The sequence below is a fragment of the Scyliorhinus canicula genome, chromosome 14 (genome assembly GCF_902713615.1).
Source record: "Scyliorhinus canicula chromosome 14, sScyCan1.1, whole genome shotgun sequence".
NCBI lineage: Eukaryota > Metazoa > Chordata > Chondrichthyes > Carcharhiniformes > Scyliorhinidae > Scyliorhinus > Scyliorhinus canicula.
Genome location: NC_052159.1, coordinates 72,152,768 through 72,173,177, shown reverse-complemented (window position 1 = coordinate 72,173,177; position 20,410 = coordinate 72,152,768). Strand labels below are relative to the sequence as shown.

General features: G+C 46.8%; 1 protein-coding gene across 1 annotated transcript in view; it reads left to right on the top strand.

The window, feature by feature from the left end:
- LOC119977313 (transmembrane protein 182-like) overlaps positions 1–20,410 on the top strand; it is a 117,749-nt gene that overhangs the window by 85,225 nt on the left and 12,114 nt on the right. The window contains exon 5 of the mRNA XM_038818080.1: positions 9,336–9,473. Within this exon, the coding sequence (XP_038674008.1) occupies positions 9,336–9,473 (138 nt within the window). The remainder of the gene's footprint in view (positions 1–9,335; positions 9,474–20,410) is intronic.

Genomic DNA, 20,410 nt, shown 5'->3' with positions numbered 1-20,410 from the left:
ATTCAGATCTCTTAAAAATGAATGTAGATCATTTCTGGCCTCTTACCTGAACTTCAATAACTTTAGAGACTCCATTGGAAAATAGTCCACTCTATAACAATGTACAGCGGCAGTTATAGAACACAATATACACCATGTAATTGCCACTCCTATGCTCAGAAATTTGCCTCATCCTCAAGAGGCGCAATTTAACGGTCTTGTCCTGCCAGACTTGGTACCCCGATGTCGCCGTTGAATTTCGGCGCTTGAGACATTTCGCGAGATTCAACCGTACCTCGTGAGACGTGACGATCTGGGCGCGATCCAGATTAGCATAATTAAATATCCATTAGGTTCATTTAAATATGCATCCACCAGATTATCCCAGTGCCTGGGATCTAATGGAGCATCTGGGAGACCTCATCAGGGTACCAATTAGCAAGGGTTTCCACAAATGTGGGCCAGTCATAATGGTATCTACAGGAGTGTTTCCAGATCATTAGAGACCCCTGGGTGGTCAGGGACAAGGCAATGTGGTACCCACACACTCCCACTGGCACCCAGGCACTTTGGTACTGCAGGCTGGTCGGGGCATTACCATGATGCCAGGCTGGTAGTGCCAAGATGCCAGGTTGCTCCTGCCAGGGGTCTGGCCAGGGGGCGCCTCATCTAAAAGAGGTGGGGTGAGAGCGGGGGCTCGTGGACCCCGGACGAGGTATGTTGGGTGAAATAGGCGGGGATCTGGTGGGCTCGCTGAAGGTGGTTGAAAGATCAGGGCTGCCGATAAAAATGGCGCCCGGTCCACGAATAGTCTTCATGCACTGGTGAGCTCAGTTCACCTTGACATGGCCTCGAAAGGGCGATCCTTGCTGAGGCAAAAAGAAACGGCAAATTCTGTCGAATAGCAGGGTCCTTCTTGGCTCCTGCAGCCCAGAGAAATACCCTGCTACACGCACCCAAAACTGGACTCTGGAATTTATCCATTGAATTGCGTCCAAGGTCTCTGCCTGTCCTTTTCTGGTAGACTGTGCTGCTTGCGGGCACCTCTCCACTGACGTGAGGCTGTTGCTAGAGGCTGGGGAGGGTTGGAGGGGAGTATGTGCTGTCTTGAGTGCTGGCAGATTTGCTTGTTGGGATTCTTGCGTTCTGTATATTGTCTTATTTTTGGTAAAGGATGTTCTCTCTCTCTTAATAATAATAATCTTTATTGTCACAAGTAGTCTTACATTGCAATGAAGTTCCTGTGAAAAGTCCCTAGTCGCCACATTCTGGCGCATGTTCGGGTACACCGAGGGAGAATTTCCTCTATGCTCCTTTCCGGTGGCCTGTGCTGCCTGTTTGTGTGCCTTTCTATCAATGTGGGGCTACCATTAGGTCAGGGCATCAATGTGTCCTTTTCCAGTGGTCTGTGCTGATCATTTTGCCTACTTTCCACCAATGTGAGGCTACCATTGGGGAGCGGTGGGGGGGGGGGGGGGGGGGGGTGGCCGCATGCTGGCTTTGCAGCTGGCGGTTTGTTTAAAGGAACTGTTTTAGGTTGAACTGTGCCCCCTCTTGTGAAGTGAGAGGGTGTTTCCTCTCTCTCTCTCTCACACTGTGCCTGCACCGGCGTGTCCTTTTCCAGTAGGCTGTGCTGTTTGTTTGGGTGCTTTTCGTCGATGTGAGGCTACTGGTGTGTGTGTGTGTATGGGGGTGGGGGGGGGGGGGGGGGGGGTGCCTGGTGTTCCCAACTTTGCCTTTGGAGCTCCAGCCACTGAGGCATGACTGAGTCCAAAGACATGTCATCTGACTGGGACTCAGCAGAGCTCTGAGCTCCTGCAGTCCTATGAGTGGTAGCTCTCTGGGATAAGCCTGTCTCCGCCTGCTGTGGATCAGAGAGAATGAGGTGCTAACCAGATTGTGACCCTAATACTTCTACAAAACGAATTCCCACCATGGTGTGTGTCTTTGCACTGGTAGAGAGTGTGGGTGAAAGCTCTTACACCTCTTCAAATTCAACCCCTGGCACTTCATCCTCACCCCGAGAATCGAGGTACGGACTTCTTTGCAGACATCCTCTGCATTGGACCTTGAACAAGTGGCTGGAGAATGCTGGAGCAGCCTTTAAATGCAATGCCCCAGTAATTGACGTTCTCAGGTAATAGTGGGATGGGTGAATCAGAGGTCGCATGCCATGGAGGTAGCATGAATCACGTGCAAAATCTTTGTTTCTCATATGCCCAGAAATATGACACGAAAACCTATCGCTGTGGCTGGCGAGCTAATGTCCACTTTTCCCACCCAAAGCCACACCAAAACCAAACAATGGGAAAATACCTCCCAAGGGCCAAGAATTCCTGCTCAAAATCACATCAGGCGATTTTGGCGACAGGAGCAGCAAATTGCACGAAAACAGCCAAATCGCGTTTCATGTCGATGTAAATGTGTGATGTGTTTGTCCCCTCCCTCCTTCAGTGACAGATTGTGTTTCCTGATGTTCAATGTCGGGAACATCATTTGAATTAATAAGTATATCATTATTAGGCCTCTACACCTAAATCATCCCCCTCTGTCATAAAAACCATCCACATTGGCCTGAAAGTGAAACAGCGTGTAACCTAATTGGGCACGGGGTAGTACCAGGATGGGGTGGGGGCTGAGGGGTGAAGGGTGAGGGGCGAGTTTGTGGTGGTGGGGGGTGGTTCTAGGGTGAACTTCTTCGCCTTGGGGCAGTCTTTTTTTTCAATAAATTTAGAGTACCCAATTATTATTTTATTTTGGCGTTGAGAGGGGGGGTGCGGCGTGAGGGGGGGTTGCGGCGATGAGGGTGGGCGGTTGCGGCGTTGCGAGAGATGGGGGGCGGCGTTGGAGGGGGGTAGGGGTGGTGGGGAGGGGGGTAGGGGTGGTGAGGGGGGTAGGTGCGTTGGAGGGAGGTAGGGGTGGTGAGGGGGTGGTTGGGGTAGGGGGCAGCGGCGTGCAGAGAGGGGGGGCGACGGATGCCCGGGGCCAACGCACCATCGCCCCCCCTCTCTGCACGCCGCTGCCCCCAAACCCCCCCACCACCCTACCCCCCTCCACCACCCCTACCCCCTCCACCACCCCTACCCCCCTCCAACGCCCCACCCCCCTCCCCACCACCCCTACCCCCCTCCCCCACCACCCCTAACCCCCCAATGCCGCAACCTCCCCCAATGCCGCAACCCCCCCAATGCCGCAACCCACCCCAATGCCGCAACCCCCCAATGCCGCAACCCCCCCAATGCCGCAACCCCCCCAATGCCGCAACCCCCCCCAATGCCGCAACCCCCCCCATTCCGCAACCCCTCCCAATGCCGCAACCCCCCCCAATGCCGCAACCCCCCCAATGCCGCAACCCCCCCATGCCGCAACCCCCCCCAATGCCGCAACCCCCCCAATACCGCAACCCCCCCAATGCCGCAACCCCCCCCAATGCCGCAACCCCCCCCCAATGCCGCAACCCCCCCCAATGCCGCAACCCCCCCCCAATGCCGCAAACCCCCCCCCCCCCCCAATGCCGCAACCCCCCCCCCCCCCCAATTGCCCTCGGACACTGAACGGCGTCAACCATCATCAATGGTTGACGCCATTTTAAAGCTACTCTGTTTTTCGCCGACGTGACCCGTGGCCACGTCGGCGGGACTTCGGCCCATCCGGGCCGGAGATTTGTTGAAACAAAAATATAATGAAATCCCGCCGGTGCCAGCTGTTTTCAGAGGCTGCCGGCGGGATTTGCACAGCGCCGGTTTTTGGCCGGTCAGAGAATAAAAAACCCTGCGGGAGCGGGATTAACGCCGCTGCCTGCCGATTCTCCGACCCTGCGTGGGGTCGGAGAATTTCGCCCCTGATATGTGGTTTGCAGATGGCACATTCAGTATTGCTCCCATCCTCTTTTCTCAGATTTATGTAATTATGGTAAAAAAACACGGAGGAGTTACTCCTACGGTTTATGCTCTTTTGCCCAACAAGCAACGCACCACATATGCGAGAATGTTCGCATTATTGAAAGAAATCGAACCCAACTTGAAACCCAGTTCAATCGTCTGTGGTTATGAACAAGCTGCGCACAGTGCTATGAAAGACATATTCCCTGATGTTCAAATAAAAGGATGTTGTTTTCATTTAGCTCAAATTATGCAAAAATATCTAGCTAGTATGGGGTTCCGTAGTTTGTATAACACTGATCCAGATTTTGCGTTAAAAGCTAAAATGATTATTGCCATTGCCTTTTATCTTTGAACAAAATCGATGAATATCTGGATGCTTTAGCGACCCAACTGCCGCAAGAACTTCAAGATTTACTCAACTAGTTTGAAGATACATATGTTGGTCGTCTGAACAGACGAGGAATTGGCCGCGCCAAAACGGCCGCGCCCAATTGTCCCATACCGTCCTTTTCCAGTGGTCTGTGCTGATCATTTTGCCTACTTTCCACCGATGTGGGGCTACCATTGGGGAGCGATGGGGGGGGGGGGGGGGGGTGGCCGCATGATGGCTTTGCAGCTGGCGGTTTGTTTAAAGGAACTGTTTTAGGTTGAACTGTGCCCCCTCTTGTGAAGTGAGAGGGTGTTTTCTCTCTCTCTCTCTCACATTGTGCCTGCACCGGCGTGTCCTTTTCCAGTAGGCTGTGCTGCTTGTTTGGGTGCTTTTCGTCGATGTGAGGCTACTGATCGGGGTGTGTGGGGGGGGGGGGGGGGGGGGGTGGGGGGGGGGGTGGGTGGTGGTGGATGTGTGCTGGCTTGAGAGTTGGTGGTTTTGTTTGTTTGTTTGGTGTCTTGTAAATGCCTTTAGCATATTACCGATTTTCGTGACTCTTTTCAGCATGTTGCTGATTCCTTTGTATTCTTGAGTTGTGAATAAACTTATAATATTTGTAGGAGGGGAATCAGATACAATACAGGTTCTGTCCCCGTAGGGGGTCATAACAATGATCTTGCCAGATCTCAAGCTGGAGTGGGAGACCCTGTTGCCTAGATTAAATTCTGCCCATGGTTATGAAAAGTGATGCTTTGCAAACCTCAAATATGATATGTATCGAGAGCTGAGTTGCAGCACAAACTAAAAATATGTTTTGGATTTAACAACTAGATTGAGCAGTTGACAAACAAATCTAGTTTACTAATGTATGTCTTATTACTGTGGTGTACAAATCCTTTGTACTGTATTATCTTTGACTATAATTTTGTTATCGCTAAATAGTTGAATGCTTCAGTAGTTTTCTCCAGCAATTTTTGGCTGCAGTGTTAATTCGTGTTTCTTCCTGTCTATCGGTTTGGATCTGATTTCTGAGATCCCCATCTCAGAGATGCATGTGCAAATTGATCTGAACGGTCATAAACTTATGGAGTTATGAAATATATCCGAGTCATACACTCCCAGTTTAGATAAAACTATGACTGCACATCTATCTTTAATTAATTAGGAAGGGTCATTGGGTTACGGGGATAGGGTGGAAGTGAGGGCTTAAGTGGGTCGGTGCGGACTCGATGGGCTGAATGGACTCCTTCTGCACTGTATGTTCTATGCAATGTATAACATCAGGGGCAGCAAATGTGATTTTCTAATTCAGATCTCTTAAAAATGAATGTAGATCATTTCTGGCCTCTTACCTGAACTTCAATAACTTTAGAGACTCCATTGGAAAATAGTCCACTCTATAACAATGTACAGCAGCAGTTATAGAACACAATATACACCATGTAATTGCTACTCCTATGCTCAGAAATTTGCCTCATCCTCAAGAGGCGCAATTTAACGGTCTTGTCCTGCCAGATTTGGTACCCCGATGTCGCTGTTGAATTTCGTCGCTTGAGACATTTCGCGAGATTCAACCGTACCTCGTGAGACGTGACGATCTGGGCGCAATCCAGATTAGCATAATTAAATATTCTGCTAGGTTCATTTAAATATGCATTCACCAGATTCTCCCAGTGCCTGGGATCTAATGGAGCATCTGGGAGACCTCATCAGGGTACCAATTAGCAAGGGTTTCCACAAATGTGGGCCAGTCGTAATGGTACCTACAGGAGTGTTTCCAGATCATTAGAGACCCCTGGGTGGTCGGGGACAAGGCAATGTGGTACCCTCACACTCCCACTGGCACCCAGGCACTTTGGTACTGCAGGCTGGTCGGGGCACTACCATGATGCCAGGCTGGTAGTGCCAAGATGCCAGGTTGCACATGCCAGGGGTCTGGCCAGGGGGCGCCTCACCTAAAAGAGGTGGGGTGAGATTTGGGGCTTGTGGACCCCGGACGAGGTATGTTGGGTGAAGTGGGCGGGGATTTGGTGGGCTCGCTGAGGGTGGTTGAAAGATCAGGGCTGCCGATAAAAATGGCGCCCGATCCACGAATAGTCTTCATGCACTGGTGAGCTCAGTTCACCTTGACATGGCCTCGAAAGGGCGATCCTTGCTGAGGCAAAACGAAACGGCAAAATTCTGTCGAATAGCAGGGTCCTTCTTGGCTCCTGCAGCCCAGAGAAATACCCTGCTACACGCACCCAAAACTGGACTCTGAAATGTTTCCATTGAATTGCGTCCAAGATCTCTATCATTCCATTATGACATTTTACTGCTTCAATCCATTCATCCTATTGTCTTTTAGCAGCAAGGCCTTACTTGTGGTTAAAATAAAGATTGCTTTATTGACTAGTTCCTCCTTTTGCAATGGTCCCGAGCAAGGTCCCCAAATTGTTATGCTTAAATGTGAAGAGGGTTAAACTGGCTCTCTTTCTTTATTAAACCCCTTCAGTTAGTCGCAACAAGATGAATTTGAAAATAATTCCTTTCCTTGTGAATAACTTGTCCCATTTCAAATGTATTTATGTTTTATAAAATAAACAATTTAACTAGGCTGTCTTGAGCTAAAGAAAGAGTGAATTTATTAGTTATGAAGGTGCTGGAAGAAAACGCAGCATTCATACACAGATTAGAAATAAGGGGCGCGATTATCTCTCCGCAGAACCAGACACGACGGATGAATCGCGCGAGAGCCCCAATTCAGACTTTGCACTGAATGCAGAATCTCGCATGAGTCATCCAACTTGCTACGAACGGAGTAATCTTGATCACTCCCTCGCTGGGTGTGATTCAGGTCATGTTATTTAAATGAAATTTAGCCGTGCCTGCTCGGCCTCAATCAGATGCTGGTTAGCATTGGTTTCCACAAGCATGGATCAGGCATGGTGACACCTCGGGCATCTCGCAGGACATTAGACCCCCCGGGTGGTCGTGGACAGGGAAGGTGGTATCCTGGCACTCCCCCTAGAACCCGGGCACCTTGACAGTGCCAATCTGGCACCCTGGCAGTTCCACCCAGGCACCTGGCAGTGTCGACTTGGGACAGCTGGAGTGAGGTCGAGAAAGCTTGTGGTCTTCTAGCAATGGTACACGTGGATGCCCACAAGTGCCTGAACCATGTAATTCATGCCCTGTGCCATGGAGTGAAGTCCTGTGCCATGGAGTGAAGTCCTGTGCCATGGAATGCACGTTATGCACTGTGGAGTTTATTCTCTCCAACAGTGCAGGACAAAAGTCTTGTTTACATTATTGATCTGGCTGCCTCCGAGTGCTGGCACGATCTCCACAGTCAGGAACGCATGTGACTCCTCCATTGGGCCTTTCAATCTGAGGAGTGCAGCTGACATCCCTTCCTGGTGTTCCCAACTTTGCCTTTGGAGCTCCAGCCACTGAGGCATGACTGAGTCCAAAGACATGTCATCTGACTGGGACTCAGCAGAGCTCTGAGCTCCTGCAGTCCTATGAGTGGTAGCTCTCTGGGATAAGCCTGTCTCCGCCTGCTGTGGATCAGAGAGAATGAGGTGCTAACCAGATTGTGACCCTAATACTTCTACAAAACGAATTCCCACCATGGTGTGTGTCTTTGCACTGGTAGAGAGTGTGGGTGAAAGCTCTTACACCTCTTCAAATTCAACCCCTGGCACTTCATCCTCACCCCGAGAATCGAGGTACGGACTTCTTTGCAGACATCCTCTGCATTGGACCTTGAACAAGTGGCTGGAGAATGCTGGAGCAGCCTTTAAATGCAATGCCCCAGTAATTGACGTTCTCAGGTAATAGTGGGATGGGTGAATCAGAGGTCGCATGCCATGGAGGTAGCATGAATCACGTAAAAAATCTTTGTTTCTCATATGCCCAGAAATATGACACAAAAACCTATCGCTGTGGCTGGCGAGCTAATGTCCACTTTTCCCACCCAAAGCCACACCAAAACCAAACAATGGGAAAATACCTCCCAAGGGCCAAGAATTCCTGCTCAAAATCACATCAGGCGATTTCGGCGACAGGAGCAGAAAATTGCACGAAAACAGCCAAATCGCGTTTCATGTCGATGTAAATGTGTGATGTGTTTGTCCCCTCCCTCCTTCAGTGACAGATTGTGTTTCCTGATGTTCAATGTCGGGAACATCATTTGAATTAATAAGTATATCATTATTAGGCCTCTACACCTAAATCATCCCCCTCTGTCATAAAAACCATCCACATTGGCCTGAAAGCGAAACAGCGTGTAACCTAATTGGGCACGGGGTAGTACCAGGATGGGGTGGGGGCTGAGGGGTGAAGGGTGAGGGGCGTGTTTGTGGTGGTGGGGGATGGTTCTAGGGTGAACTCCTTCGCCTTGGGGCAGTCTTTTTTTTTCAATAAATTTAGAGTACCCAATTATTATTTTATTTTCCAATTAAGGGGCAATTTAGCATGGCCAATCCACCTAACGTGCACATCTTTGGGTTGTGGGGGTGAAACCCACGCAGACATGGGGAGAATGTGCAAAGTCCACACGAATACAGTAGTGACCCAGGGCCTGGATTTGAACCCGAGTCCTCGGCGCCGTAGTCCCAATGCTAACTACTGCGCCACGTGCCGCCCCACCTTGGGGCAGTCTTTAATAACTGCTCCCCAGTCATCAAGGGACTATGCTGCTGGTGGGCCAGGCGAATCAGAAGCACCCCGCTATGTCTCGCCCTCCTCGTTAAGTAAAAAATCGCTAAAAGCATTAAATGTGTTGTTATCTGTTATGCTCTGTTAGTCTAAAAGTCTTAGTCGAATGTTGAAGTTTTCGACACAGGGCAGCTTCAACATCAGTTTCCTAATTTCTGTATTTAATCTGCATCTGCAGTCCCCAGAGGTTGCAGTCTGATTTCCATGTAAATGTTGGCCTTCATGTTCTCTACAGCAAGGTCAGTCCCATTGACCATGGGATAATACACAACTTCATTGTGATTTTTAACATTGCATAGTTAAGAACTTCTTTACTATTTGCTTAACTGGTAACTTGCAGCCTCTGATCATTCTGATTGATACCAATGGTGTTAGATCTGAATGTTGACTTGTTTTTACAGGCTTCCGTCATTCATGGAGTGTGCTGATCGTGTTGTCTGTATTCACCATTGGGATTGGATTTGGCCTCATTGTTTATGAAGCTTTCCAAGGGCATGACACCCTATACCTTCTTGGAGGAGGGTTTTTTATTTTGGCTGGTATGTGTAATTTTGGGTCTCTGCTTTGACGAGTAAATAGGAAAAGTAAATGAAAGATCCAGTTCAAAAAAATGTAGTTAATTTTGGAAAGAAATTCAGCTTATTTGTTTTGAATGTAGTTATTTTATTATTAATATGATTGTTAGCTTTCAATGTCCTACAATCCCTGATTCACAACAAGTAAGCATAAGACACTTGATGGTGGAGTGGATGGAACAGACTTTATTCTTATACAGCTCAGTGACGGCCTAACTGTACAAAGAGGGTAGCTTTTTGGTTTTGGTATCTTTCATGGTCTCTGAAGAACTATTGGAAATACAAATCCTTTATACACAATATTTTACTTATATCAAAGAAACTGATAGGTGCTCAGGGTGTACCTATTCCCAAATCCTGTTGAAAGCAGTGTGTTCATTTTAACTGTTAATTCTCCAAAGTTACATTCATCAAACAATACTTCTGACCTAATTGTTATGAATTCTTTTGAAGAAAGGCCATTATTGACTGCTATTTTTCTATCGTCTATTAAGAGATCCCTCTATCCAGGCTTATTACCTTGTCGATAAAGTTGCACCTTAATTGCTGATGGCTGACATCAGTAATGTCATGTATTTCCTTGCACAAGCACTTCTCACATGAACATTTCAGACTCTAAAAACAGAATCATAGAATTCTTCTAGTGCAGAAAGAGACAAGTCGGGACAACACGGTGGCACAGTGGGTCCTATTCATGCCGTGAAGTTCCTTTTACATGTGTAAACACAAATTCAGCAGCACACTGCAATGTGAGCACCAAGAGGAAGGAGCCCTGAGAAATTCCAGGCCTGATAGACTGATAATTGACAGATAATGCATTGCTTCTATATTCTCTGTACTTGAAGTTTAGACATAATAATGTCATTGGTCATCTAATATGACAACTTGAAAGTTGGAAATTAAACATTCTGAAACAATTAGATACTGTAAATACATTTGGAAATGGGTTCACTGAAAATGACCAATGGGAGAGTTGCTAAAATACCCCACTAGTTTCGAGAAGAGAGATCTTGGGACTATTTTTCAATCTGTAAGGCATAAACATAACTTCTGGCAAACAAATATTCTTGGCTTTCTGGTGGATTGAACTTCCGTAATCTTTGGGCAGAAAATGTCACTTGCACAGTCTCTAAAACCACTATTCAAACCACCTATTTAACATGCATCCATTCAAATTTCCTGCTTTGTCGGATATTGGTAACCTCAAATGTTGTAATAGGTGGTGATCTAGAATAGCGGAGAGCATTTTAATAATGGAATGGGTCACTTAACAACTCTCCAATGCTTGAAATGTCACTGCTTTTGGCAATTAACGAGGTACCCACCTGAAACAGACAGGAGCCTCCCAACATATATACAAATTGGGGTCACATTATGTCCATGTGACCCTGTGGCCTTTGAGCTAAAGTCTGAGCAGTACACTCATTGCTGCCACCACAATTTGAGCAGAACAGCTATTGCTGCCACTCTATTAGTGCAAGTGGCTCTGGAGACTCAAGAGACCAAAAAGAGTGTTACTTTATTTATTTACAAAATGCTCCATAACACTCCCCCACCTTGTAGACTTAGTCAACCTAATAGAAACAGATCACACAGGCAGAAGCACATAGTCAATTTATTTTAAAAAAAATTATTTTTATGGGATGTGGGCATCGCTGGTGATGCCAGCATTTATTGCCTCGCCCTATTTGCCCTTCAGAAGGTGATGGTGATGTACCCATCTGGGGTGGCCTCTTACAAAGGATCCCGGGAAATATGGCCACCTGCAAAGGACCATGGGAAGTAGGTCAACCCAGGACTCAGACGCTCAGAGCTTATGTATATTGGCAACTCAGATAACGTGACGCTATCGAAACCCCCAGCTACTTTGCATTCTAACGGCCCATTTCCCCAGAACAAAAGACCTGTACTCAGGTAACAGATACAGAAACAGACACATTGGCGCCACTCACTTTGCTCAGGGAGCCCAAAAATCCAAAGTCAATGACCACTCAGGACACGCCTCTCCATCAAGGCACCCATGCCTTTATTGCCCAAAATCAAAGGCAGTAATCGAAGCCTGCTAAATTATTGGGTTCAAAGCTAAGGACCACCCAAAAGAGCGCAAAACCCCAGAAGGATAAAGAGAGACACTACCATGTGTTTGGTCTCGCTTGGACCCGGCACTCGGTGTCTCTTGGCCCCAACCTACGCCTAAAACCAAGTGCAGCATCACGACCAGAAGACAAGTTCAAGGCCAATGATCGCTACCAGATGGATGAGTCCAGCAGAAACAGTCACTTCTCCAGACCCAGCCACGCAAGATCCGAACAAAGGCCTTGTTCCTCTGCATAAAGCCAGATGCCTGAAGATAAGTACACATTGTTGTAGTGTTAGGTGTAATTTAGCTTGTAGTGTTTTATGTTGCATGTCGAAGTAATTCTTGTGTGTAAATAAACTATCATTGAACTTGAACTAACTAACTGGTTGTTTGGTCTTTGATCGATATCCAGTAAAACCTTGTGGTGGTATCATTTGATACCTGGCGACTCTGTCAAACAATATCATCATTAATAACTGTCATATCAGTATCCAGTAAAAGGAGCAACGTTATTGGCGTCTCCAGTGCGAATTGGCAACATTATTGGCGACATGGGTGGGACTCGACCGAGAAGTGATTTTGTCACTCCGAGAGAACCTACAAAACTTTGCATCAGAAACCCAATTGAGAAAAGTGAAAGAAACCACAAGTGTAAGGTCTGCATCGATCAAATCTCGAAGATTTGGAAGTGTGTATTAACTTGCATGTGTACTAACAGGGATATAAGATAAACTTGTTAGATTTTGTTGCGTAAAGCTATCGGGTGTATTGTGAACCGGAAAATAACCTGCTGTTCAAATCGCTGCCTTATTCCCCCTGTCCCAAATTAACGATAGGAAAAGAGTTAACAGAAGCAATGGCAGCAAAGGCAATGGAACGCCTAATGAACCCAGAGGAACCCGAGGTCGCAGCCACCAGCAGAGCAGAGCAGTGCCCATATGGGAAGAAGAGAGGAAGTATTTGAAGGGGAAAGGATGGCCCCTTTGGTCCAAGTTTTGTTCAAATGAAGAGTCAGGTCCAGGAAGCATTGGACAAAACCTGGTGGGACAATCTAACTGAGGTACATAAAAAGAATGCAGTGAGAATTCGTATGCCAATGGCAATCGTGACCTGTTTGACACAATTGTGAGGCACAGAGGCAGTCGTGTGGACGCTCCGCAGGCAGCTAGTTGAGAAAGAGGAGAAGAATGAGGGCATTTTAGTGAATGTGAGAAAATTAATGAGCAACTCCGGGAACAGTTGGCAGCTAAAGATAAAGAGATTGCTGATGTCAAACGGGCACACCAATCTTGTATAGTTCACCTCAGCAGCTTTCAGACCCAGTACGATAAGGCCTACCAAGATACACAGCGCGCAATTTTGGTACGAGAAGAGACGGAACAGCAGGTAGAACAGCTAAAGAAACAATGCACAGATTTGAAGGCAGCTTTACAAGCGCTCCATAGTTCCACAATGGAACAAAGACAGAGTACAGTAGATCACTCCAAATGTAGGTAACAAAGAGAAAAATTACAGTCATTGCATTCAGTGCAAAACGGCTTGAGAGATATCTTTGGACCGAATTTAGATCAGGAGACTGGCCAATTGCCAAGAACTAAATGAAACCCCTCATAGATATGTGGGGGATACCGAAAATTACAATAGAGCCCCCCAGGTCCCAAAAAGGAAAGCACCCGCACCACCGACTGCACAGGGAACACACACCCCCATGAACCCAGTCACCACACAGCACACATCACAGGATCGCGAGGGGCCCAATTTCGTTTACACCACCCCACTAACTATCACCCAATTGAGAGATGCCTGCGCCAAAATTGAACCATTTGAACCCACAGCAGACCCCCATAATTTGTTTGAGAGAGTAGGACTGCAAACAGTTATGTACGGTCTGGACAAACTGGAGGAAGTTAAGCTTATAGTCACGAGCCTTGACCCCTCCGTTAGCTCAGCTTTACCAGAACTCCAAAATGTAGGAGGAGGAAGCCTCAGGAGATGAAGGCAGCTATTTTAGACGCGATTGGAAACAACAGAAGAGATCCCGGAGAAGGTTTGAACCGATGTAGACAAAAGAAGGGAGAGCATCCGATACGCAGGTCGCCTTTAGATCCATGTTAAAGCAGTATTTTGGGAATTCAACCGCACAACCTTAGATAACGACAACACAACTAAATGGGCTCGTACTTTAGTCTCCCACGACACAGAAGCAGGTCAAAAAAGGCTTGTGTAAATTACGACCCCGCAGACGCCACACATAATGAAGTTTGGGTTTTAAAGAGACTCTCCAGAGCTTGAGAACAATCCCTACAGAGAAAGGCAGATCAGGAGAAGGCAGAAGCGAATATGAATCCAGTCAGGACTACTCAGGACCCCACATGGGTAAATGAGGGCAGAAATGAAGGACAGCACCCCAGAGCACAGGCACAAATAGGTTTTTATAATTGTGGACAAAAGCTGCCTTCAAATCTGCACTCTCTCCCTGTTCCTCACCTCACTAACACGTGGCACCGGCAACAAACCAGAGATGACAACATGGTTTGTCCTGGCTCTGAGCTTCCACCATAGCTCCCTAAATTCCTGTTTTAAATCCCTGTCCCTTCCCTTACCCATGTCGTTGGTACCGATGTGTACCACGACTTGTGACTGTTCCACCTTCCCCTTAAGGATTCTGAAAACATGGTCCGAGACATCGTGGACCCTGGCACCCGGGAGGCAACATACCATCCGTGAGTCTCTTTCGCTGCCACAGAACCATCTATCTGTCCCTCTAACTATCGAGTCTCCAATAACTATTGTCCTCCTGCTCTCCCTCCTTCCCTTCTGAGCCACAGGGATGGACTCAGTACTGGAGATCCGTTCACCATGGCTTATCCCTGGTCGGTCGTTCCCCTCAACAGTATCCAAAACGTATCCGGTATACTTGTTATGGAGGGGAACGACCACAGAGGATCCCTGCACTGACTGCTTCCCCCCCAGCCCTCTCGCTGTCACCCATCGATTTTAATTCTTCGGAGTAACTACATCCCTGAAGCTTCTATGTATGACCACCTCTTCTTCCCGAATGATCCGAAGTTCATCCAACTCCAGCTCCAATTCCATAACACAGTTTCTGAGAAGCTGGAGATGGGTGCACATCCCACAGGTGAAATCAGCAGGGCATCCCTTGCCTCAAACATTCTGCAGGAGGAACATTGCACTGCCTTCCCTGCCATCCCCTCTAGATAAAAAAAAAGAAAGAAAGAGCTTACCTGTTATTCACTCTAGCCCTTAGGTTAAAGGAGATGGAAGAGTGGGGGACACGACAAGTGTAGTGTCTAGGGTTTAGGAACTGCCCAACTTAAATACAGGTAAAAATAAAACACTTCACTAGCAACCACTGCACCCCACACAAGAACAGCAATCAGCTGTTATGGGCCCGCGCAAACAATTTAAATCTTTACTACTTACCCAGTAGTCACTCTGTCCTCACTCCGACCGGATTCAGCTGGAAACTCCCAACAGTAAGTTTTTAAAAAAACATTTCAAGGACAGCAGTATACGAGGACATGCATCCCGCAAGGTTTCCACAACTCCCTCTCCATCTTTCACCGACAATTGGCAAACGGACTTTCCAAATTTTCCCAACCCGAATGCCTTATTCAGTATGTGGACGACTTACTCTTACAGACGGACACAAAAGAAGAGCATGTTAAGCTTCTTTCAGAATTGCTAGGTCTCTTACAATCAATTGGATGCAAAGTCAACCCGAAAAAAGCCCAGATCTTGAAAGAAAAGGTCCTTTACTTCGGTACCATTATCACATAAGGGAAAAGAGAGGTCGATCAGAGATGGATTGAATCATAGTTAAATTGCCCCAGTCCCACAATGTCACTGCACTCTGACCATTCTTAGGATTAGTTGGGTATTGTAAGAACTATATAGATGATTTTGCCACAAAAGCAGCCCCATTTTCCGCGTTCCTTAAAAAGAACACCCAATGGGAATGGCTTCCTCAGCACACCGATGCCATTGATGAATTAAAACGCGCCCTAGGAACAGCCCCAGCTTTGCAGGTACCAGACACACACTCTCCCGATGCCATAGAAGTAGTGACCACCGACCCAATCCTCTCTGCAGTACTACTACAGGAAAGACATGATCGTTTAGGACATGTAGCCTATGCCTCACGAGTTTTGGATCCCGTGGGGCAAGGACTTTCAGCCTGCAAACAGCACTTGCTTGCAGTCTTTTGGGCAGTTCAATATTTTGCATATATCCCAGGCCTCAACCCCGTAACGATTTTAACTGAGCACACTCCAACGCAGCTATTGTTAGATGGTAGGTTAAAGGACGGTTCAGTTAGCCAGATCAGAGCAGCTCGCTGGACACTTATTACAAGGAAGGGACATCACAATTAAACGGACAAACACCCACACATTTTTAGTGGACAACCTGTAGTATGAAGGAACCCCACATGAGTGCCAGATCATTGCAGCCAAACACCACACAGGGCCCTTTATTCCAAAATCACTACCCACACGAGCAGGCATCAGAATACAGAATCCCCCGACCACGGATAACTCTTAAAAAATTTATGTAAATGGTTCCTGCAGCATTGACAATGGAAAAAGAAGAACAGGATGCGGTATTTATATTTATATTTATATAGGGCAGCACGGTAGCATTGTGGATAGCACAATCGCTTCACAGCTCCAGGGTCCCAGGTTCGATTCCGGCATGGGTCACTGTCTGTACGGAGTCTGCACATCCTCCCCGTGTGTGCGTGGGTTTCCTCCGGGTGCTCCGGTTTCCTCACACAGTCCAAAGATGTGTAGGTTATGTGGATTGGCCATGATAAATTGCCCTTGGTGTCCAAAATTTCCCTTGGTGTTGGGTGGGGTTGCTGAGTTATGGGGATTGGGTGGAGGTGTTGAACTTGGTAGGGGTAGGGTGCTCTTTCCAAGAGCCGGTGCGGACTCGATGGGCCGAATGGCCTCCTTCTGCACTGTAAATTCTATGTAATTCTATGTAATTTATGTGGAAGACGCGCAGGGACACGCATTAGAGGAAATATCTTTAAAATTGCCCGGCCACCTAGGATCACAAGCAGCCGAATTAGCAGCTATAGCATATGTAGTGCAGCACCCAGATTCTTTCTCGACCCCCGTAGATATATATTCGTACAGTTTATATGTCTGCAATAGTTTGACAGAATTCCTGCCCCAGTGGGAATCTAGAGGATTCACATCTGCTGATGGTAAACCCCTACCCTCAGCCCCATTATTGAAGCAGATTCTTGAGGCAGCAAAAGACCGCACATACGGCATAATCAAAGTGAGAAGCCATCATTGTTCCTCCCCAACCCGTAACGTAAAGGCAGACGTAACGCCTTAGCCAAGTCAGGATCACAACACGGTTACTTTTGGCAACTACCCGAGAGTGAACCAATACACGCAGGCCAGGTTCATGGACCAATTCGAAGATTTAACCCAGGCCCAAAAGGCAGACGACACTCTTAAGCAAGTTTTAAACGGTAACTTCCCAGCCCCCTACGACAAATTCAAGGACTCACTGACGGTACAGAACAATATAATTTTAAAGAATGGAATTTATGCGGTCCCCACCCAGGACAGAAACCAGATAATTTGCCAGTTTCATGACAGACATGGACATCAGGGGAAACCTGAAGGGAAACCACCATTGCCCATTTAAGACCTTTGTGCTGGTGACCCGATTTAAAAGCAGACATCACGCATTATGTTGAGAGTTATTTAATCTGTGCACAGAATAATCCTGAAAGGTGCTCCAGGAAAGGACAACTAAGACACACCCAACCTGTTAATGGCCCAAGGACGAATTTACAGCTCGCCTACATTGGTCCCCTCCCCCCCTGCAGAACTGGTTTTGAATATGTGTTGGTAGTAGTCGACACCTTCACAAAATGGGTGAAAGCATTTCCCTCCAGGCCAAACACGGTTAAGGCAACAGCCAAGATCTTAACACAGCAGATATTTACATGCTGGGGACTCCCCTGCAGCATTGAGTCAGACCAAGGTTCCCATTTCACTGGCAGAGTAATGCAGAATGTCCTAATGGTTTTTGGAATAAAACAAAAATTCCACATTGCTTATCACCCCCAATCCAGCGGTATTGTGGAACGTATGGATCGGACCTTGAAAGCGACTATTAGGAAAATGGTGCAACAACACAACACTACATGGGACACAGTTCTCCCATTTGCACTTATGTTTATTAGGAACACAGTATCAAGTTCCACAGGATTCACCCCCCACACACTTATGACTGGACGATCCATGAAAGGAACTGAATATTTATTCGGACTTGATTTGGCCAGCCCCACAGTCACCGCCCTCACCCACGAAAAAGCAGTTTGACAACTCAGGAAAATATTAAAGCAACCCAGCTCGCTGCAGTTCTCCGACTAGGCGCTGGGAAAAAGCAGAGTAAGGCCTACTTTGATAAAACAGTCCACCCTGAAGTGTATACAGTCGGTCAGCAAGTGATGGTTTCACTGTATAATCCCAGTTTGTTCCTCACCCCTACATTTGCAGGACCTTACTCCATTTCAGATAAAGTGAGCCCCTCTGTGTACAAAATAACATACCCCAATGGAAAAACAGGTTGGTTCCATATCAGCCAGCTTAACGTTTATGGAACCCAATGTAGCTACTCCCACCAGGTCTCCCTAGCAATGGCAGACGATACCGCCCATTGACAACTTAGACCAGCCCCACCTCCCAGCCAGGACAGCATGCCCACGCCCACAAACCTGACCTTGTCTCCGCCCAAAGGTACGCCTTTCCACCTTAAGCTTGATTCGGATGACAGCGACAGCCCCTGGAACCACGACCAGGACATGTTTGGCCCCCGTACCCTTTTTCACTGCCACAGCCAGAGCCACCGCCCGACAACAGAAATTTGTCCTTTGCAGCTACTGCCCTCATGACAACCCCTCAACCCTCCATTGGCACCGCGACAACTCTTGTCGATTAGTAAGGAATGACGATTCGGATCCCACGATGGCCCATGCGACCACGGCACAGAAACGACAGACACAGGTTTGGCAACTGGGAGATGGTGATGACTCACAGTTTGACTCCCATCATGATAACCCTTCTGCGACGCTTTTTGATATGGAACCCTGAGGTGTCCAGATGATGAGCAAAAGGAACCGCATGTGAATTACTGTGTCCTATTTCCTGATGGAACCTGTTAACATGTACTAGATGCTGTGGTATGAAGAGGCAAGAGTTCAGCTCCTTTTTCACCAACACACCTTTAATGGTTCAAACGCACTCTGCACAGAACTCTACAGATCATCACAAGCTCCAGAGTCCACCTGAAGCCCCTTTACATATCAGTGTCAATCATTGAACACTTAACATAAATGAGACAATCATTGAACACTTAATATAAATGAGACAACTAATTGCAATGTCTCTTAACCCATTACTTAACAGTCTCCCCTTCCTTGGAGAAAAAAAACAATTAGGTAAAAATAAAATTTCAAGAAACTAAAACACACACCTGATTCCCCCCTTTTTTTTTAAGTAGAAGAAAAAAAAATTCACAGAAACAGGCGCCCTTCATTCACGATATCTAAAAGTTTCTGTGACCTAGCCCCTCTTTTCGTGAAACAGTCTGACAGTTGGTAGCTACTGTCAACCCATTTAATTTTTGTTATTTCCCCTCTGTCCATCCGTAACCTCTTTTCATTGACACTTTTTTATAGAGTGCACATTTTTCCACAGAGATTTATTGTCAATGTGACAGTCAATAGGAATATTACCTAAATCCTCTAATTCCAAAATTTCTGTCAATATCTGACTTATATAAAAGGCCATATCCACCGCTTCCACTAAGCTTAAAGTCTCGGCAGCCAAAGTGCTTTTGACCACTCTCCTTATTTTCTTTGTTTCCCACACAAGAGGGCAACATTTACCATTGTTCCCCAAAAGAAAAATTATAAAACCTCCTACGCTTAAAACTCCATCACATAAATTTGCATAGGACGAGTTTCAAATGCCTAGGATCACCTAAAACAGGGAACTTCAAAACACTCTCCTGCATTTTTAGTTTGGCCAACACTTTATTTGCTCTTATTATGTCTTCCACTTTGGGATCATTAACCTTTGTACTCAACTCTAAAACATCAAAACTCACGTCCGGTCTAGTCTGTCTTCCTAACCAGTTCAGTTGCCCAATTAAACTTCGCAGTTGCTCTTTTTCTATCTTCGAAACCATTGCGTCTTTTTGTGAAACCCGGCCACGACTAATTGCTATTGGACTGATGCTTTCCAAGTAAGATTGCTGACATAAAGTTGCCCCTAACTGAGTCTGTCCGATTTCCAAACCAATATATTTAAATGCACCGGAAGCCTGACTTCCAACCCTGAATTCTTTCCTCAAACCAGAGATTACAATAGCTTCAAAATCACTAGTCCCACCTCACAAAAAATCATCGACATGCATCATGAAGACGCCAGCAAGATTTCCTTTATAGTGCCAGTAAAACAATGCAGGATCTGCTTTCAACTGGCAACAGCCTAACTTTAAAAAAACTGACCTTACCGAAAAGTACCACACTCTAGATGCATCATTTAATCCATTTTCACATTTGTTCAACTTCCACAGTACCCCTTCTGTGTTAGCTGCTTCTTTAGGAGGACGGAGAAAAATGTCTCTCTGGAGCTGATGCCCCTGCAAAAAGGCAACTTTTATATCTATAGATTTGCAGTCCCATGCCTTTGTGGCTAATAGAGCCAAGAAGATCTTTAAAATAACCTTTCCTGCTGTAGGTGAATCTACCCTTAAGTCCTGATTG